The sequence below is a fragment of the Scyliorhinus torazame genome, chromosome 25, assembly GCF_047496885.1.
Source record: "Scyliorhinus torazame isolate Kashiwa2021f chromosome 25, sScyTor2.1, whole genome shotgun sequence".
NCBI lineage: Eukaryota > Metazoa > Chordata > Chondrichthyes > Carcharhiniformes > Scyliorhinidae > Scyliorhinus > Scyliorhinus torazame.
In genome coordinates this window covers 35,018,128-35,040,079 of record NC_092731.1, presented here as the reverse complement: position 1 = coordinate 35,040,079, position 21,952 = coordinate 35,018,128, and the positions used below count along the sequence as shown (strand labels likewise).

Genomic DNA, 21,952 nt, shown 5'->3' with positions numbered 1-21,952 from the left:
ACCCTCTGACAGTGCGGCATTCCCTCAGTACTGACCCTCTGACAGCGCAGCACTCGCTGAGTACTACCCCCGTCCAACAGTGGCAGCTGTCATAGAGTCCTACAGAAAAGGCCCTTCGGCCCATCGAGTCTGCGCCGGTCAGAAACAACCTCCTAACTATTCGCATCCCATTTCCCAGCCCTTGGCCCAGAGCTGTGTCTGCCCTGGGATCACAAGCGCACATCCAAATACTTCTTAAATGTTACGAGGGTCTCTGCCTCCTCCACCCTTTCAGGCAGCGAGTTCCAGACTCCCACCACCCTTTGGGTAAAAAGGCTTTTCCTCACATCCCCTCTAAACCTCCTGCCCCTCACCTTAAATCTCTGCCCCCTGGTCACTGACCCCTCCACCAAGGGGAAAGCTTCTTCCTGTCGACTCTATCTGTGACCCTTGTAATTTTATACATCTCAATCCCGTCCCCCCTCAGTCTCCTCTGCACCAAGGAAAACAATCCCAGTCTATCCAATCTCCCTTCATAACTAAAACTCTCCAGCCCAGACAACATGCTGGTAAATCTCCTCTGCACCCTTTCCAGTGGCGATCACATCCCTCCTATAATGTGGATTCCAGAACGGCACACAATACTCTAGCTGTGACCTAACCAGCGTTTTATACAGTTCCAGCATAACCTCCCTGCTCTTAGACTCTGTGCCTCAGCTAATAACGGCAAGTATACCATCTGCCTTCTTAACCACTGTATCCACCTGCCCTGCTACCTTCAGGGACGGTGTACATGCAGACCAAGGTCCCTCTGATCCTCGGTGCCTCCAGGGTCCTGCCGTCTATCCTGTATTCCCTCGCCCTGTTTGTCCTGCCCAACTGCATCACCTCACACTTATCCCAATTGAACTCCATTTGCCACTGACCAGCCCGTCTATATCCTCCTGTAATCCCAGGGCAGCACGGTAGCCTTGTGGATTGCACAATTGCTTCACAGCTCCAGGGTCCCAGGTTCGATTCTGGCTTGGGTCACTGTCTGTGCGGAGTCTGCACATCCTCCCCGTGTGTGCGTGGGTTTCCTCCGGGTGCTCCGGTTTCCTCCCACAATCCAAAGATGTGCAAGTTAGGTGGATTGGCTATGATAAATTGCCCTTAGTGTCCAAAATTGCCCTTAGCGTTGGGTGGGGTTACTGGGTTATGGGGATAGGGTGGAGGTGTGGACTTGGGTAGGGTGCTCTTTCCAAGAGCCGGTGCAGACTCCATGGGCTGAATGGCCTCCTTCTGCACTGTAAATTCTATGAAATAATCGAAGGCTATCCTCCTCATTATTTATCACCTCACCAATTTTCGTACCATTTGTGAATATGCTGATCAACCCTCCTATATTCATGTCCATATCATTTATATAAATCACAAACAGCAAGGGTCCTGACACTGATCCCCGCGGGACCCCAACACTGATCCCCGCCGGACCCCAACACTGATCCCCACGGGACCCCAACACTGATCCCCGCCGGACCCCAACACTTATCCCCGCGGGACCCCAACACTGATCCCTGCGGGACCCCAACACTGATCCCTGCGGGACCCCAACACTGATCCCCGCGGGACCCCAACACTGATCCCCGCCGGACCCCAACACTGATCCCCGCGGGACCCCAACACTGATCCCTGCGGGACCCCAACACTGATCCCTGCGGGACCCCAACACTGATCCCCGCGGGACCCCAACACTGATCCCCGCGGGACCCCACTGGACACAGGCCTCCCGTCAGAAAAACACCCCCCTCTTGTTGGACCTTCTACGCACTGGCTTAAAAGGTTCTCCTTGATGCATTTTAAGAATTCCGCTTCCTCGAAACCTTTCACACTATGACTACGCCCGTTAATGGTGGGGAAGTTGAAATCCCCCACTTGTCACTACCCTATTATTTTTACAATTCTCTGATATTTGCCTCCAGATCTGCTATTTTATTTCTCTCGGGGGGCCTATGGAACACTCTTACCAATGTGATTGCTTCTTTTTGGTGTTTAAGTTCTCCCCATACGGCTGTCGTTGAAGAGCCTCCAAAGATGTTGTCCCGCAATACAGCAGCACTCCCTCAACACTGCCCCTCCAATAATGCAGCTCTCTCTCAGCACTGCACCCCCACTTGCCCCTCCCTCCCTCTCAGTGTGTTGCACTCCCTCGGTTGTCAAGTTGTTCCCATTACTTGATGACACGAGGACAAGGGAGGGCCACCGATTCAAGGTTTTGGGCAAAAATATAGGGGCGGGGATGTGAGGAAGATGTTTATTACACAGCGAGTGAGAAAGGGGTGAAACGCACTGCCTGCAAAAGTGGTGGAGCCTGAGACGGTGAATGATTTCAAAAGAAAATTGGATTGGCACTTGAGGGACCACACTGGGCTAAATCGCTGGCTTTGAAAGCAGACCAAGGCAGGCCAGCAGCACGGTTCAATTCCCGTACCGGCCTCCCCGAACAGGCGCCGGAATGTGGCGACTAGGGGCTTTTCACAGTAACTTCATTGAAGCCTACTTGTAACAAGCGATTTTCATTTCATTTCATAAACATTCAGGGCTATCGCGAGTGAGGGGATGAGGCTGATTGGGTTTCACTACAAGGAACTGGCATGGACCAGCTGGGCCGAATGGTCTCCTTCAGTACCGTACTCTCTGCGTAATGGCCATCCAACAGTGTAGCACCCCATCCGGGCCACACTGGATTTCCCGCCTCAATAATGAGCTCCAATCCACAAACGTCCGAGGGCGGCAAGGGGGCTCAGTGCTCAGCACCGCTGCCTCACAGCGCCAGGGACCCGGGTTCTATTCCGACCTCGGGCGACTGGGCTGTGCGGAGTCTGCACGTTCTCCCCGTGTCTGCGTGGGTTTCCTCCGGGTGCTCCGGTTTCCTCCCGCAGTCCACAGATAAGATTTACAGAATCGTAGACAGAGCTACCAAGCTAGTCCCATGCCCCAGATGTGAAAGTTAGGTGGCTTGGCCATGCTGAAATGCCCCTAGGCGGGGTTGTGGGGACAGGACGGAGGTTGAGGGGTGACCAGATAGAGGTCTACAAGATTATGAGGGGCATGGATAGAGTGGATGGGCAGGCACTCTTCCCCAGGGTGGAGGGGTCAGTCACCAGGGGGCACAGGATTAAGGCCATGGGGCAAAGTTGAGGAGGTGTGCGAGGCAGGTTTTTACACAGAGGGTGGTGAGTGCCTGGAACGCGTTGCCAGGGGAGGTTGTGGAAGCAGATACATTAACGGCGGTTCCAAAGGCATCTTGACAAATACATGGGCAGGATGGGTATAGAGGGACACGGCACTGGGAAGTGCTGAGGGTTTTGGCCAAGGGTGGCATCATGAACGGTACAGGCTTGGAGGGCCGAAGGGCCTGTTCCTGTGCTGTATTGTTCTTTATTCCTTGAGTGGGCCAGGGCAGGGTGCTCTTTCAGAGGGTCGGTACAGACTCGATGGGCCGAATGGCCCCTTTCAGCACTGCAGGTATTCTATGATTGTATGAATGTTATCCACTGAATGCGAAACTGATGCCTTGATTTAAGCTTCTAGTGGGTCCAGTGGTGAATGCATGTGTCGGAGTGGGACAACAGGACAGGCTGCATACCTGCAGGTTTCAGTACATCAAGGCTTATCTGCAGATCGCCATTCTCACTGCTCCATCTTCCGAGGTGACAATAACGCTGGCACTGATAGTCTCAACACTTTTACACAATGACAGCTCATCAATACGGCCATCAGATGCTCTTTGTCAGATACCAAGCTGCTCTGAATGTACATCGTTACTGGACAACACGGACTGAGGATAATTGGCAGTAGGCCGGGTTGGAGATAAGCAGGACCTGTTATTCCGGAACAAGATGTTATCACCAGGAACTGTCTGAAAGGACACCAAAAGCAGACGCAGCAGCAACATTCAAGCGGGAATTAAATTTGTCCAAAGAGAAACTTTTCACGGCAGTGGGGATGAAGTTAGGGAACAGCGGAACGGTCGGAGAGATGGCACAATCATTATGGGTTGACTATGTGATTTCCCCTACCTCCGCCTCCCCCCCCCCCCCTCCGGCATTTGTAAATTTCGCCCCAATTGCTCGACCCCCCCAACCACGGCCTCCGGATCCCCCAACACCACTACATACCTGTTAGGCGGTGTTTCCACACGGGATTTCCCGCCTCAATAGCTGCCTCACAGCGCCAGGGACCCAGGTTCTATTCCGACCTCGGGCGACTGGTCTGTGCGGAGTCTGTACGTTCTCCCCGTGTCTGCGTGGGTTTCCTCCGGGTGCTCCGGTTTCCTCCCGCAGTCCACAGATAGATTTACAGAATCGTAGACAGAGCTACCAAGCTAGTCCCATTCCCCAGATGTGAAAGTTAGGTGGCTTGGCCATGCTGAATTGCCCCTAGGCGGGGTTGCGGAAATCCCTTCTCCCCACCTCACGAGGGCAGGGCACCTCCGCCTGGGCCCGATCCCTGGCTGGGTCAACCTGGCACCCAGACACCTTGGAACTGCCACCCTGGCAATACACCCCGGGCACCCTGGAAAGTGCCGGTGTGGCACAGCCAGGGTGGCAGTGCCAATGTGCCTGCGCGACAGCGAGAGTGCCAAGGTACCACCCTGCCCAGGGCCCCAACCACCCAGGGGCCTCCAATGGCCGGGGAGACCTGTCCACCCCCCCACCCTGCCGTGTGCCATTATACCTGGTCCAGGTTTGCTTGCACCAGTGCTAAATAGTGTCACGGCGAGGTCTCCCAGGCACGAGCGATCGTTATATTCCGTGAGCCGTCCCGAGCATCGGAAATCCCGCGAGGCTCATCGCGTCCCCAGTCCGGTGCGTCGAGGCCGTTTGATCGGGCCCAGAATCCCTCATTCCTCGCACCATGCTCGTAAATCTCTTGCGCACCCTCTCGAAGGTCTTGACATCCTTTTCGAAAGGGCGGTGCCCAGGATTAAGCACAGTACTCCAACTGGGGCCTAACCAGTGTCTGAAAAAGCTTCAGCATAACATCCTTGGTTTTGTACTCTACACCGCTATTTATAAAGCCATAGATTGATGCCAGAGGGTTTTTTTTTAAACAACATTCTCAACTTTCTCTCCCACCTCCAAAAATTCTTGTTTGTAAAACCCCAGGTCTCTGTCCCTGCAAGCTTTTGAAAATTGTACAGTTTGGTTGATGTCCCATCTCCTTCCTTTCCTTCCAAAATGCATAACTTCACATTCCTCAGCGGCCATGTGTCAACCCACTTCACCAATCTGTTTACATCCTCCTGAAGTCTGTTTCTATCCCCCTCACTGTTTACTATACTGACACGTTTTGTGTCATCTGCAAACTCTGAAACCCTACATAGCCAAGTCCAGGTTATTAACGTGCTTCGATAGGAACAGCTACTCTCAATATCAGCCTCCAGGGGAAATCATTGTGTGCTTCCATCCAGTCTGACAAGCAAATGTTGACAGCTACCCTGTCCGCTTTCTGTCTTAGACAGTGCTATGTCCACACCATCAGTGCCTGCGTGGGTCTCGCCCCCACAACCCAAAGATGTGCAAGGTTGGTGGATTGGCCACGCTAAATTGCCCCTTAATTGGAAAAAAAAAGAATTGGGTACTCTAAATATGTTTTTTTAAATCAGTGCCCTTTTAACCTCATGTGGGCAGCATGGTAGCACAGTGGTGAGCACAGTTGCTTCACAGCTCCAGGGTCCCAGGTTCAATTCCCGGCTTGGGTGCCTGCCTGTGCGGAGTCTGCACGTTCTCTCCGTGTCTGCGTGAGTTTCCTCCGGGTGCTCCGGTTTCCTCCCACAGTCCAAAGACGTGCAGGTTAGGTGGATTGGCCAAGATAAATTGCCCTTAGTGTCCATAAAGGTTTTTTGGTTAATAAATTTAGAGTACCCAATTCATTTTTTCCAATTAAGGGGCAATTTAGCGTGGCCAATCCACCTAACCTGCACATCTTTGGGTTGTGGGGGCGAAACCCACGCAAACACGGGGAGAATGTGCAAACTCCACACGGACAGTGACCCAGAGCCGGGATCGAACCTGGGACCTCGGCGCCGTGAGGCAGCAGTGACAACCACTGCGCCACCATTCTGCCCTGTGTCCATAAAAGGTTAGGTGGGGTCAATGGGTTACGGGGATAGAGTGGAGGTGTGGGCCTGAGTGGAGTGCTCTTTCCAAGGGGACTCGATGGGCTGAATGTAAATTCTATGATCTATGCTCTTCACTCTTGCAAGTCTATTATATGGCACTTTATCAAATGCCTTCTGAAAGTCCATGGACGGGATTCTCCACTCCCGAGCCGAAGTGCCCGCGTCGTCGTGAACGCCGCAAGGTTCACGACGGCGCGAAACGGCCCCAATCCCGACCGATTCAGGCCCCGACAATGAGCTAGGATCGGGGCCGCGTCATCTACACGTGCTAGGCCTTGTCGCCGCGTAAAGGCGGCGCCGCATAGATGACGCGGTCAGCGCCACATAACTGGCGTCACCCGCGCATGCATGGTTGCCGTCCTCTCTGAGTCCGCCCCACAAGAAGGTGGTGGACGGATCTTGCGGGGCCGCGGAAGGAGGTCCTCCTTCAGAGAGGACGGCCCGACGATCGGTGGGCACCGATCGCGGGCCATGCCACATTTGAAGTACCCCCCGGTGTAGGATCCCCCCCTCCCCCCCCCCCCCCCCCCCCCCGCTGCAGGCCGCCCCCCCCAGCGTTCCCGCGCTGTTCCCGACGGCAGCGACCAGGTGTGGACGGCGCCGGGGATAACCCGCCGTTTTGGCCTGGCCGCTCGGCCCATCCGGGCCTGAGAATAGAGGGGGGGCCGGAGAATCGCCATTTTGGGTGTCTCTGGCGATTCTCCGGCCTGCGCCGCGCGAAACTCGACGGGGCCGTTCCCGCCGCTTGGGAGAATCGCGGGAGGGCGTCGGACCGGCGTCCCCGGAAATTTTGGCGGCCCAGGCGATTCTCCCAACCGGCGCGGGAGTGGAGAATCTCGCCCCATATGTGGAACGTCAACTGCACGACCGTCATCAGCGGTATAACAAGTTACTAACGAAAAGCCTTTGAAATGGACAGTAAAATTGGCCAAAGACAACTGCATCAATTACTTTATAAATATTTTTACAACACAAAAATAAACCAATTGGCCCATCAAACCTTTTGCTGGTGTGAGTGCTCAATATGAGCCTCCACCTGACCGAAGACAGAGAGAGATAGGTTCTTGATTAATAAGGGGATCAGGGGTTATGGGGAGACGGCAGGAGAATGGGGATGAGAAAATATCAGCCATGATTGAAAGGCGCAGCAGACTCGATGGGCCTAATGGCCTAATTCTGGTCCTATGTCTTATGGTCTATGGTCTTACTTCATCTCAACCCATCAGCATCAACTTTTATTCTTTACTTATTGGGGATAGTGAGCTTCTCTGGCTAGGCCGGCAAGTGTTGTCCAGCTCTTCCCACCAGCAGAATCCCCCACCCTTTGAACACAAAAGCAGGGAAGTGATGTTCGACCTTTAATAACAATAATAATCCTTATTGTCACAAGTAGGCTTACATTAACACTGCAATGAAGTTACTGTGAAGAGCCCCTAGTCGCCACATTCCGGCGCCTGTTTGGGTACACAGAGGGAGAATTCAGAATGTCCAATTCACCTAACAGCACGTCTTTTGGGACTTGTGGGAGGAAACCGGAGCGCCCGGAGGAAACCCACGCAGACACGGGGGAGAACGTGCAGACTCCGCACAGACAGCGACCCAAGCCAGGAATCGAACCCGGGACCCTGGCGCTGTGAAGCAACAGTGCTAACCACTGTGCTACCGCGCCGCTCTGGTCAGGTCTCAATTGGAGTCTTCTGTCCAGTTGTGGTCACAACACTTGAGGAAAGATGCAGCTGGGTGCAAAGGAGATTCACCAGAATGGTTCCAGCGATCAGGAATTTTAGCTACAAGGTAAAGTTTGATGAAGGTGGGATTGTTTTCCTTGGAAAACAGAAGGTTGTCGGGGAATCCAATAGAAATGTACAGGATTATGACCAGTTTAGACAAAGTGGACAGTGTTAAGTTGTTCCCATCTGATGGTACAAGGTCGAAGAGACACAGAATTAAGATTTTGGGTATGGGATACAGGGAGGATGTGAGGAAGAACATTCTTACATAGCGAGTAAATGACAAAGAACAAAGTACAGCACAGGAACAGGCCCTTCGGCCCTCCAAGCCTGCGCCGACCATGCTGCCCGACTAAACTACAATCTTCTACACTTCCGGGGTCCGTATCCCCCTATTCACATCCTATTCATGTATTTGTCAAGATGCCCCTTAAATGTCCCTATCGTCCCTGCTTCCACCTCCTCCTCCGGCAGCGAGTTCCAGGCACCCACTGCCCCCTGTGTAAAAAAACTTCCCTCGCACATCTCCTCTAAACTGTGCCCCTCGCACCTTAAACCTATACCCCCGAGTAATTGACTCTTCTTAATTCTTAATTCCCAACCTGGAAGCCAACAAGGGTGTTGGAAGTGGAGACATTTAGTGATTGAAAAGGAAATTACATAGACACGCGAGGGAAAATGGATTTTCAGGGCTATGGAGATGGAGCAGGACTCTGGGGCTGACTGGATTGTTCTGGAGGGTCAGCGCAGACTCGATGGACCGAATGGCCTCCTTCTGGTGCCGTAGTGGGCCAGAATTCTCCGCATCCCTGACCCCCCACCCCCCCCCACACGATGGAGGCGGCTCACCATTGGGCAGTCTCGCCAAAGTTAACGGCCATTTGCGCTGCTCGCTGGCTGTGCAGCTGGGGGACCCATCATGGTGGGGGTGAGGGTCACAATCAGGGGTCCAGCCATGGGCTACGGATATGCCACAGCGAGTGGACTCTCCAATCTATATGATGTGTAAAATGCCGCGTCGATTTAATTCTTATTGTTGGATCATGACCTCTGCAATCTATCATAGCTTTGTTAACAGCTGGGCCGGTTCAGAGAGGCAGACCTTTGTGACATCGCTCCGGAAGCCACGTACAACATGCATTGTGGCATCATCTCCTTACCGACAGGGGGCTTGGGGTCTAGGAGCAATTTGTTTTCTTTTATTTTGGGGGACGGTGCGTTGGGCCAGCACAGCAGGGTTCCGAAAGGATCCCGGGCCCATGCGTCTCTCTGCGGGTGTCTGACACGGTGTCCGCGATGAACGTGACCCACGAGGCGCTGTCCAAGGAGCTGTCGTGCCCGGTGTGCCTCGAGCTGTTCACCCCCCCCGTGCTGGAACTGCCCTGCGGCCACAACTACTGCAAGCAATGCATCGAGGCTACGCTCTTCTCGCAGAACTGCACCCACGTGAACGGTCACTTCTTTTGCCCTATGTGCAGAAAGGTAGGAAAAGAATGTTCTTCGGTGACAATTCGAGGAAGGGGGGGGGGGGGGTACTGTCCCGCGGTTTTTAAAAATTAAATGTCGGCAAAAGAGTATATTGTATGCATCTGATCCAAATATATCTTTTTTTGAATTGAATGATCTGGAATTGGTGAACGGGACATATGTTCTGAGTTTAAAGGTGACACAAAACATGGGAATGTGGTGGACAGCGAGGAGGATCGGAACAGTGGGAATGCCTACAGTGTAGAAGGAGGCTGTTCGGCCCATCGGGTCTGCGGCGACCCTCTGACACGAGCATTCTACCCATGTCCAACCACCCATCCACGTCCACCCCCACCCGGTCCCCGTAATCGAACCTGCACATCGCTGGGCACTGAATGGGCAATGTGTCGAACCGGTGTGGTCCCTAGACCGTCGTGAGGCAGCGGTGCTAACCACTGCCGACCAGAGGGACAGGTTGGTGCAATGGGGCTAAGATATTTGAATGCAGAGGAGTGTGGGTGATACATTCTTGCAGCGGAAAATGGCAAATGGCAGTCGGGACTCAGAACGTAAGAACGAGGAGCAGGAGTGGGCCATTCAGCCCCTCGATCCCGCTCCGCCATTCAATACGGTCATGGCTGATCCCCTCTCAGCCTCATTTTCACTTTCCTGCCAGTTCTCCAGAACCCTTCAACCCATTAAGAAAATGGTACAATCTGGGACGGGGAGACCTGGGGGTCTGCGTACACCAATCTTTGAAGGTGGCGTGTAGGAAAAGTTCAGGAAGCTTGTTGAAAAGCGAACAGGATTCTTGACTTTTCTGCACAGGTTGCAAAAATAAGTCAAGTGTGCCGACCATTATGAATCACTGATTCGGGGCCAGATGAAGTACTCTGTCCAATTCTGGGCACCACACTTTAAGAAGGATGTCAAGGCCTTGGAGAGGGTGCAGATCACAGCAGACCAGGCAACATCCCGGTAAACCTCCTCGGCACCCTCTCCAAAGTCCCCACATCCTTCTGGTAGAGTGGCGACCAGAATTGTGCGCAATATTCCAAGTGCGGCCTTACCGTGACTGCAGCATGACTTGCCAGTTTTTATACTCGATGCCCCGTCCAATGAAGGAAAGCATTCCGTCTGCTTTCTTGACCACCTTGTCCACTTGTGTTGTCACTTTCAAAGATCTGTGGACCTGCACGTCCAGATCTCTCTGACTTTCTATATTCCGAAGAGTTTTGCCATTTAAGGTGTATTTCCCCTCTATGTTAGACCTACAAAAATGCATTACTTCACATTTGTCCGGATTAAACTTCATTTGCCACTTCTCTGCCCTATCTCTGTCCTGCTGTAACCTCTGACAATCCTCAGCACTATCTGCCACTCCACCAACCTTGGGGCTCTGGGGCAAAAACGGTACCCACAGAATATGCGCCTATTTCCTTCACCTTCGAGTTGGTCGAGGCCATGTGTTTGGGATGGATGCTGGAGTGACCTTGGAACATTGCTGCTGTGCATCCTGTCGCCTGTACATACAGCTGCCACGGTGCACACATGGCATCGGAAGCAGAGGTTTAAGCGAGCGGGTGGCCTTTGTCCTGTTGAACTATGCATCACTCAAAATATTACCCTCCCGCTTTAAGGCCAGCGAATTTCACTTTTTGAGTTTAATGCATGGGTTAGAGTTTGGTTATGTTCTGGTGAAGGACATTCGCAGAGTGAGCCGGTAACTTCTGTCTTCCGGTGAAAAACGAAGGGTGGAATCATCCCGACTTGAAACATTTCTAGCCATCGGGATCTTTTCCAGGTCCCAACGCCACTCGTTCCCACAAAATCTTACAGGAGCCACCTCTAAGTTCAGAGTATTACTGAGGAGGGAGCAACAGGAAGGGCCGCAACACAGTGGAGACCCCCTCCCACACTTTTATCGGGGGGGGAGGGGGGGTGGCTACCACTGCATGTGTCCCGGCACTGTCGGAGACAGCAGTCTCCAGGAGATCCAGGCACCACGCCTTGCCACCCTCGCCACAGGTACACAGATGGAAGTCTCCCGCAGCTCCGCTCTCCCACTCTGCAGCCCTCTCCTGAGAGCTGCCAGGGCTGACGGGCAGAATAGCCATGTGCTGGGAAAATTCCCGCCAAATGATCCCATGAGACATCAGTTTCCCACAGGATAGAAGGGCGGTGCAGAGCACGCACGCGCTCATTGTCAGCTCCCAGTGATTGCCATTGCTCACACCCGCGCACCCAAACCTACATTCCCGGGTGGGACGTCGGCCTGGGGCCCAGCCCATCCCCGGGAAGGGCGCAAGGAGGTCGGTACCCGCCCCGGTAGCCAACCTCAGGCATTTGGTCAAATTTTCCCACCCAGCCAAGCCCCAAACCCAGTGGGCTGGGACCATTCAGGCCAAAGAACCCACGATTATTTTTCGTGATTGAGGCATTTAATGCAATCGATCAATGCAGGGATTTATAGGGTGGCGCAGTGGTTAGCACTGCTGCCTCACGGCACCGAGCAGCCAGGTTCGATCCCGGCCCCAGGTCACTGTCCGTGTGGAGTTTGCACATTCTCCCCGTGTCTGTGTGGGTTTCACCCCCACAACCCAAAGATGTGCAGGGTGGGTGGATTTGCCACACTAAATTGCCCCTTCATTTAAAAGAAATAGGGATTTATAGCGCCAAATATAGCTATAGGTAGACAACTAGTTATAGGCACGGAGAGAGAAAAATATAGTTTGAGAACTACCGGTATTTGAAGATAGATAGAAACAAACACCACTCTCTTTCACAGCTGCTTTGAGTCCCCACAGACTGTGTTGTAACTGATGATCTTCACCCTTTCAGTCTCAGGCACTTACACGTCACTATGGCAACGTTAGCCCCCCGGCGGGCAGGGTTCACCGAAGGCCTGCCACTTCCCAGAATAAATGACCAACGCTCAGACCTGTTTAGATCTGACAGAAGTGAAGGCAAGGGGGCCGTCGACAGGAGGGGTTAACTCACGAGTTTGTCTGTCCGCCAAACTGTATCGCATTGGAGAGGTGACAAGTGGGGTGGTTCTGCTCTGGCGATGAGAGGCTGAAGCTGAATATTCTTTTAAAATCCAGTCACCTGATGTTCCCCCGGGTGGGGGAGGGGGGAGAGACCAAGATTTTCTACTGTTTGCCAGTCAAACCATTACACTCTAATTGCCCCACGGATGGAAGAGAAATGAGCCTGCAATTGACCTCACATTGTGCCGACTACGCCATGTGGCACTTAAAGTGACAGGCCAGAGTGTAATCAGCTCTACTTTAATAGCAGATTAACAAAACCTCGATCTATCTGGCACCATCAGTGACAAAACGTACCTCAGGGTGCTTCACAGACACTATACAGTAAAACAAAATATGACACTGAGCCATACATCAGGTCAAAGGGTTGGTCAAAGGGGTTCGTTTTAAAGATGTGTCTCAAAGGAGGTGAGCAAAATGGAGAGGCGGAGAGGTACAGGGAGGGGATTCCAGACCTAGGGGCCCAGGCGACCGAAGGTGTGGCCACCAACGGAGATAGGGAGGGGAGAGAGACCAGGGAGGGATTGGGAAACAAGGCTGAGTATTGTATAATCGATAGGTTGTTTGACCAGGAACCTGTCGGTCAGCGAGCCCAGGGACGATATAGGAACAGGCATTTGGTTCCAATGAAGACAGGAGAAGCAGATTTTTTTCATGACCCAGGTTCACAGGGGGTAGCGTGTGAGAGAGTGGACTGGAATAGTCAATTCGAGGGCCGGGAGTGACACCGGGATGGAGGTTTCAGGAGCAGGTGCGCCGGGGGCAGGAGTGACGTCGGGCGGTGTTACAGAGGTGGAAATGGGTGGTCTTTAGTGTTGCCAGCAGACTGGTTTACACTCAGACTGTTGCCCGCCACACGGCATGAAGAAAGATCTTAGGGAATGTGAGTGACATGCCTTGAGGGCTGGTTTAGCTCAGTGGGTTAGACAGTTTGTGATGCAGAACGAGGCCAGCAGCCCGGGTTCAATTCCCGCACCAGCTGAGAATTCTGAATTCTCCCTCCGTGTACCCGAACAGGCGCCGGAGTGTGGCGACTAGGGGCTTTTCACAATAACTTCATTGCAGTGTTAATGTAAGCCTACTTGTGACAACAAAGATTATTATTATTGGGCCCAGAAGTCCCCCGTGTGGAAAATCTCCAGCCATGAAGACTTGAATTTAAATATAGCACCTTTCATTACCTCAGGGTGACCCAAAGCGCTTCACAGCCAATGGAGTACTTTTGAAGTATTCCCTCTGAATTTATTAAACGTGGCCGCCAATGTGCGCACAGCAAGATCCCACAAACCAGCAGTGTGATCGCGAACAACCTGCTTTAGCGACTATCATTCGAGGGATGGATTTTAGCCAAGACAAGTATGAAAAGCTCACAGGGGACACGAGGCCGATTTCTCTAATGGGTGTTTTTCACTGAAAACCTTCCTCCGCAGCTCACGTACCTGCGAGGGAAAGGGATCGGCATCTTGAAGCGAAACATCTTTGCGGAGAATGTGCTGGAGAAGTTTAAGCAGGAGTTGGAGATGATCTGCAGCAAGGAACTGAGCCAACAGACCCAAATGTGCGAGAAACACAAAGAGGAGCTCATGAACCTGGTGAGATTAGCAGCTCCGTTTCAGAGGGGCGACACGTGTGTGCTTTACATTTCAAATTAGGTTTACAAAGAGGGGTGCCAGTGAGGGAGCAGACACCCCATCCGCCCCCCTAACCTTCTCTTTGGGTTACTGCCATTCTTATGGGAAGCAGCTCCTCCCCCGACGGCTACCTGGCACTTTGGGAGCAAATTCCACAAACCCACCACTTCATACCAACATGGCGGGGAGGGGCAAAAATAACCAGCTGGTCAAGCCTGGTGGGAGCATTAGGAATGGGAGCGGGAGGAACTCACTTCTTCTCCCTCCCCCGCCTGGAAAATACCGATGGAAACCAGCCGAGGAGATCAGGTCCATGGCCAGAACATGTCAATCAGTCCCCTTTTTCCCATTTTTTCCAGAGACCCCTTGCACAGTTTGAGCATTTGTTTCAGTTTTCAAAATGTGGAAAATGTAATCTTTCTCTTGTCGGTCTTGTCGTGTTATGCACTCTGGGATAACACAGGCTGCAACTGGGTGCAGCTTTCACCAAAAGATACTCCAGACCTTGAAGTTAGTTCAATCTGATTTATTGAACGAGTAGCACAGTTGGCACAGTTCTCTATGAGTTTGACTCTCTGCTAACCTAAGTGTGGTCACTCTGTCTGACTGAACCAGACTAGCTCTTAGCCACGTGCTGGAGGTGTGATGCTGTACATACACCCTGACTCACTCTGTAGATGTTCATCAGTGGAAAGAGGCGGAGTGTGAGTGCCTTGTGTCTTTTATAGTGAGATACCACCCCTGAGTGTCCTGCCTGCTCATTAGTCATGTCCTGTTCTCTGTGTTCATTAGCTGCCTGTCTGTGCCTGTCTGTATATCATTATCTGCATGTCTGCCTATCATTATAGGTCTCTGTCCCTCCGTCTATTTCTGTCTCTCCATCGCCCCCTGTCCATCTCACTTGTCTATTTTCCTCTCTCCATAGCTCTCGTTCTCGGTTTTCCCGCCTCTGTCAATCTCAATCTCACCCCGCTCTCCCCGTCTCTTTCCCCTCTTTTGTCTCGTTTTCTCTCTCTCTCTCTCTCTCCCTCACACAGGGATGACACACACACACCAGGGGCAGAAAAGGGTGACTTGTTCTCGCGTTGGTCCTCCCTCGCTGTGCTAAGACTCAGCCTGGATGAATCAGCGAGTTTGGTTGATGTAGTTGTTTCGGAGATCGCACCGTGCGTACGGCTCCTGCTGATTCGGAGTGCTGCGTCGGTGTACCAGGAGTGAGGTGCACCATGCAGAGTTTGGCATGGCTGCAAGCTCAGTCATTACCCCTTGTGTTGCTCCAACAGATGTGCCTGCATGACGACATGCCAATATGCAGCATTTGCAAGTTGTTTGGAGATCACCAATGTCACAGTGTCGCGATACTCTCTGACGTTTACCAGCAAAGGAAGAAATGTTTCACCGAAGATATGAAGTCTCTTCACATGAGGAGTGAGAGCGCGTCACGAACCATCCAGGTACCTCCCCCATTATGACCAGCCAGAGTTGGCCAAAGCAATCCACTTTTCCCACACAAACATCTAACGTCTCAGCTCGTTTTTCCACCTGTAAACTACCTTGGCTACAGATACATAGGCGTTGCCTGTTCCTGTCCAGGATTCAATCAGCTACCTGCTGATTTCCTACTGAAAGGCCTACATGCCAAGGGGGTTGTGGGGGGGGGGGGGGACACAACAACTCTAAGCTCAGCCCTGAAGCCTCGCAGAGGAGCAATCTCTCATTAATCTCTGTTGAGGTACTTACAATGGTCACACGTTGGTTACTCGAGATTGGAAAGACATCCCAGTATGAATCTGACCAAGTGGAAGGGGGGGGTGGTGAGGTGGTCAACTTATAGGGACCCAACTGAGCCCCCATACTGACCCTATGCTGAGCTCCAAAGCCTTGAATGTGTTGTCACCTCCCAAATCCTGCACATCATAGAATCCCACAGTGCCGAAAGAGGCCATTCGGCCCATCGAGGCTGCACCGACCCTTTAAACGAGCGGGTGCCAGGCAGGTGGTGCCAAGATTCCCGGCTGAAGGGGCAGCACGGTGGCGCAGTGGTTAGCACTGCAGCCTCCCGGCGCCGAGGTCCCGGGTTCGATCCCGGCTCTGGGTCACTGTCCGTGTGGAATTTGCACATTCTCCCCGTGTTTGCGTGGGATTCGCCCCCACAACCCAAAGATGTGCAAGGTAGGTGGATTGGCCACACTAAATTGCCTCTTAATTGGAAAAAAGGAATTGGCTACTCTAAATGTTTTTTTTTTTTAAAGATTCCCGGATGGCAGCAGTGCCAGGGTGCCCAGACACTAACCACCTGGGTCTCTGATCGCCTGCCCCCCTCCCCCTCCCACCCACCCCCCGTTTGTGGGGACCAGTGCTAAACGGCGCCCGGCTGGGGTCTCCTCGGCGAGGCTGGTAGATCCCGGGAGCCGGTTAGATCTGGCGTCGGCAGAGTTAAGTGAGCTTCTGCAAATCTGGACCACCAAATATGGGCGGGATCCAGATCGCAACGTTTCACGAGATCCCGTTCGGTCCTCCGAGGTGTAATGACCGTCGGGAATCCCGGAAAAAGGCCTCTCGCGGGATCGGCCAGCCGCCTCCCTTCTCGATTCCGGTGGGGCCGGCTGGTAAATCCCTTCCATTCCCTCCAGACCCCACTGCAAACTCTGCTCCGACCCCACCAACTCCATACCTCCCGGCCAGCTTCCCACCTTCCCCATGTAATCAAAGCTCTGCCGCCCAAGTCTTAACTCACAACCAAGTCTCATCACCTTTGTGCTCACTGACCGACACTCGCTAAAGCAATTCAGCAATTCTAAACCTCACGTCCCTGTTTTCACACTCCTGGCCTCATCCCCCTCCACCTCGGCAATCCCCTCCAGCCCCACAAACCTCAGACATTGCTGACCGTCCCTCCAGTTGCCCAGAGTAGTGCAATTACCTCCCTCAACCTCTCCACCATTCAACCGATCCACCTCTCCACCAACCCATCTGTCCACCTCTCTCTCCTTCCTCCTTCCTCCTTTAAGAGGTCCCTGGAAACCTCTCCAACCAAGATTTCCGTCACTTGTCCTGATGTCGCCTTATGTGCCTAGCTGTCATATTTTGCCTTGTAATAATGGTCCTGTGACACCTGCTTGAACTTTTTATCATGTTAAAGGTGTTGTCAGTATATGTTGCTGTGATTAAACCCCGTATTGACAGCCCAGACAGGTCCCCACGACAGATGTCCAACTAAATGGTCTGATTTCATAGATTTCATGGAATTTACAGTTCAGAAGGAAGCCATTCGGCCCATCGAGTCTGAACCAGCCCTTGGAAAGAGCAACCCTTCTTAAACCCAAACCTGATCCCTATCCCCGTAACCCCACCCTACTTTTTTGGACACTGAGGGGCAATTTGTCATGGCCAATCCACCTAACCTGCACATCTTTGGACTGTGGGAGGAAACCGGAGCACCCGGAGGAAACCCACGCAGACACGGGGAGGACGTGCAGACTCCACACAGACAGTGACCCAGCAGGGAATCGAACCTGGGACCCTGGCTCTGTGAGGCAGCAGTGCTAACCACTGTGCTACCGTGCCGCCCATTGCTTCCTGATTTCTCCCTCTTTTCTCTCTTCAGTAGAGGAGACACATTCGCTATTTTCCAGCCCGATTGGACCTTTCCATGCAGAACCTCGGAAATTTTATAAATTTAAACTCAATGCATCTACTATCTCAGCAGCTGTTTATTTTAAGGTTGATGCCCATCGCGGTAGCATTGTGGATAGCTCAATTGCTTCACAGCTCCAGGGTCCCAGGTTAGATTCCGGCTTGGGTCACTGTCTGTGCGGAGTCTGCACATCCTCCCCATGTCTGCGTGGGTTTCCTCCGGGTGCTCCGGTTTCCTCCCACAGTCCAAAGATGTGCAGGTTAGGTGGATTGGCCATGATAAATTGCCCTTAGTGTCCAAAATTGCCCTTAGTGTTGGATGGGGTTACTGGGGTATGGGGATAGGGTGGAGGTGTTGACCTTGGGTAGGGTGCTCTTTCCAAGAGCTGGTGCAGACTCAATGGGCTGAATAGCCTCCTTCTGCACTGTAAATTCTACGATAATTAAGCCCTGGGAACGAGTCAGCTTTAAGCTCCAATATTTTCGATACCCTTTCTGGGTGACTCACAATTATTTCTGGGATATTATTTGTATCATTGACAGATGCAAAATATCTGTTCAATTCATCGCCATTTCCTTATTTTCCATTATTAATCCCTACCCCCGTCACTCTCCAGAGGACCAACGTTCGCTGTCCTTGTTCTTTTCCTTGTTTAAACACTGTAGAAACTCTTACTGCCTGCTTTTATATTTCTAGCGAGCTTTCCCTCATACTCTAATTTCTCCCTCCTTATTAATCTTTCAGTCATTCCGTGCTGTTCTTTACATTCTGTCCAATCCTCCTAATTGAGTATAAGAATTGGCAAGTCATGTTGCAGCTGTATAGAACCTTAGTTAGGCCACACTTGGAGTATAGTGTTCAATTCTAGTCGCCACACTACCAGAAGGATGTGGAGGCTTTAGAGAGGGTGCAGAAGAGATTTACCAGAATGTTGCCTGGTATGGAGGGCATAAGATATGAAGAGCGATTGAATAAACTCGGTTTGTTCTCACTGGAACGAAGGAGGTTGAGGGGCGACCTGATAGAGGTATACAAAATTATGAGGGGCATAGACAGAGTGGATAGTCAGAGGCTTTTCCCCAGGGTAGAGGGGTCAATTACTAGGGGGCATAGGTTTAAGGTGAGAGGGGCAAGGTTTAGAGGAGATGTACGAGGCAAGTTTTTTACGCAGAGGGTAGTGGGTGCCTGGAACTCGCTACCGGAGGAGGTGGTGGAAGCAGGGACGATAGGGACATTTAAGGGGCATCTTGACAAATACATGAATAGGATGGGAATAGAGGGATACGGACCCCGGAAGTGTAGAAGATTGTAGTTTAGTCGGGCAGCATGGTCGGCATGGGCTTGGAGGGCCAAAGGGCCTGTTCCTGTGCTGTACATTTCTTTGTTCTTTGATCTTTGTTCTTGCCTGCCACTCACCTTTCTGGTCTTATACACTTTTTCTTCCAATTTAATAGTTAGCCAGAGGTGGCGTGCCCTTCTCCTGGAGTCTGTGGCCGGGATTTTTCCCAATATCGGCAAAGGCCAGTGTTGGGCCGGGAAAACGGCGCTGAAGCCGCCGATAGCAACGGTGGCTGTCGCTGCCAAATAGTGTGGCACCTGGAAACGAAAGGTCGAAGTCACGGGTCCCACAGCTGACGGGGTGACCTCTGATCCTCCACCCCTCTCTATGAACTTTAACCCTCAACGATCTGGGCGCCATTTTTAAAGGCCGCCCCAACGTACAGCAAGCCAACCAGTTCACCCAGGTGCACCCCCAGCATTCCCCCCCCCCCTCCCCCGCCTTCCTGGCACTACCTTGGCATCAAGCTGGAACTACCCAGGCCTGGTGTCAGGGACTGCCAGCTCAATGCCAGGGCACTACCTGGGCATGGTCCGCTGCCCCAATTTTCCCTGGGATGTCTGCTATCCAGGTGCATGCGTTCAGAGATCAGTCATGCTTTGCACTGCCGTGGCGCCGTTGTGGATGGATCTTTTGACGTTGGGGGGGGGGGGATGACAACTGTAGGTGGGAAATTACGGTTGAGGAAGAAGGAACACATTTTCAAAGCACCATTTTAGAAACTGGCATCATCGGAGCAAATGCGACGGAGGCGAAGGAGTTGAGAGAAAGGGATGGAGTCCTCACAGGGTGTAGGGTGCGAAGAGCTGTAGTCCAGAGAGCTGTGGGAGTCGGTGGGCTTGTGTGGACATTAGTGAATAGTCTATTGCCAGAAATGGAGGCAGAAAGATCAAGGAAGGGAAGGGAAGTGTCTGAGATGGACCAGGTGAAAGTGATGGAGGGGTGGCAACTGGAAGCGAATTACCCCTCCATCACTTTCACCTGGTCCATCTCAAATGGTGCTTTGAAAATGTGTTCCTTCTTCCTCTCCCACCCCCTCCCAGAACAAGGATAGAGTCCCCCTCGTTCTCACATATCACCCCACTAGCCTCCGTATGCAAAGCATAATCCTCCACCATTTTCGCCAACTCCAGCGTGATGCCACCACCAAACGCATCTTCCCTTCACTGCCTCGGTCAGCATTCCGCAGAGACCGTTCCCTCCGAGACAATCTAGTCCACTCCTCCGCCATACCCAGTACCTCTCCCATCACCCATGGCACCTTCCCATGCAATCGCAGAAGGTGTAACACCTGCCCCTTTACCTCTTCCATGTTTAACATCCCAGGCCCAAAACACTCATTCCAGGTTAAGCAGCGTTTCACTTGCATCTCTTCCAATTTGGTCGATTGCATTCGCTGCTCCCAATGTGGTCTCCTCTATATCGGAGAGACCAAACGCAGACTGGGTGGTCGCTTTGCTGAGCATCTTCGGTCTGTGCGCATTCAGGACCCTGACCTTCCTGTTGCTTGCCACTTTAACACAAGACCCTGCTCCCATGCCCACATGTCTGTTCTTGGCCTGCTGCAATGTTCCAGTGAAGCTCAACGCAAACTGGAGGAACAACATCTCATCTTCCGGTTGGGCCCGCGACAGCCTTCCGGTCTCAACATCGAATTCAACAACTTCAGATGATTAGCTCTACCCCAACTCGACCCATTTGTTTTCATCCCATTTCATTTTAACTGTCTTTTTTACCATTTCTTTCTTTCTTAATATATATTAACTCCCCCCCACCACCACCACCATCTTATCCACCTTTCCTTCCCCTTTCTCCTCTTTGCTTCTCCCTTCCCCACCCCCACATCTACAGTTCATCCTCTGATGTTAGTTTCCCTGCTGTTTGGCATCTCACACCTTTTGTCCTCTCTGGGGACAGCCATTCGCCCTCTTTCCCCTTGGTTTCTGTGTCATTAGCACCCGGTTTCCCTGGGTTTCTGTGGCTATGACTCATATTTCCTTCCCACTCCACAGTATAAATATTTCCCACTTTCTCTGCCTTTTAGCTTTGACAAAGAGTCATGTGGACTCGAAACGTCAGCTCTTTTCTCTCCCTACAGATGCTGCCAGACCTGCTGAGATTTCTTCAGCATTTTCTTTTTGGTTGTTAATTTATTATAATGTTCCTGACGTTCCGTGCCCGTCACTGACAAGGGGGAACGGGACAATCTGCCGATGTAAAATGGCACTTGCACTTCTCGGAATATGTTCCATTCCCATCGCCGAGCCTGCCCGCGCGGGAAGGAGTGGAAAATCCCAGCCTTTCCGTTCTCACTGAAATGTATCTTTACTGAGTATTCTGAAATGTCTCCTTGTAGATCTGCTGCTGAATCTCTGATCTATCCCTTAACCTAATTTCCCAGCTTAATTTAGCCAGCTCTGCCTTTGTGCCCTCATGATGGCCCTTATTTAAGTTTAATATACACTCCTCGCTCCCTCAAACTGGATGCAAAATTCAATCACGATCACTGCTACCTAAAGGTGCCTTCACTATGCAGTCATTAATTAAATTAATGGGGGAGCAGCACTGGGGCTGTTTAGCACAGGGCTAAATTGCTGGCTTTGAAAGCAGACTGAGGCAGGCCAGCAGCACGGTTCGATTCCCGTAACAGGCGCCGGAATATGGCGACTAGGGGCTTTTCACAGTAACTTCATTTGAAGCCTACTTGTGACAATAAGCGATTTTCATTTCATTTCACTATGGTGCAGTGGTTACTAACAGCCGCCCCACCTATAATAATAATCTTAATTGTCACAAGTAGGCTTACATTAACACTGCAATGATGTTACTGTGAAAAGCCCCTAGTCGCCACATTCCGGCGCCTGTTCGGGTACACTGAGGGAGAATTCAGAATGTCCAATTCACCTAACAAGCACGTCTTTCGGGACTTGTGGGAGGAAACCGGAGCACCCAG

General features: G+C 52.1%; 2 protein-coding genes across 3 annotated transcripts in view; one reads left to right on the top strand and one right to left on the bottom strand.

Annotated features, from left to right (window-relative positions):
* The window catches only part of LOC140402480 (synaptosomal-associated protein 25-like), a 404,508-nt gene that overhangs the window by 337,901 nt on the left and 44,655 nt on the right, over positions 1-21,952 (bottom strand). The gene's annotated exons all lie outside the window — the stretch shown is intronic.
* The window catches only part of LOC140402541 (tripartite motif-containing protein 54-like), a 28,300-nt gene continuing 15,454 nt past the window's right edge, over positions 9,107-21,952 (top strand). Inside the window, exons 1-3 of the mRNA XM_072490393.1 lie at positions 9,107-9,357; positions 13,823-13,984; positions 15,307-15,477. Of these exons, the coding sequence (XP_072346494.1) occupies positions 9,172-9,357; positions 13,823-13,984; positions 15,307-15,477 (519 nt within the window). The 5' untranslated portion in view covers positions 9,107-9,171. The remainder of the gene's footprint in view (positions 9,358-13,822; positions 13,985-15,306; positions 15,478-21,952) is intronic.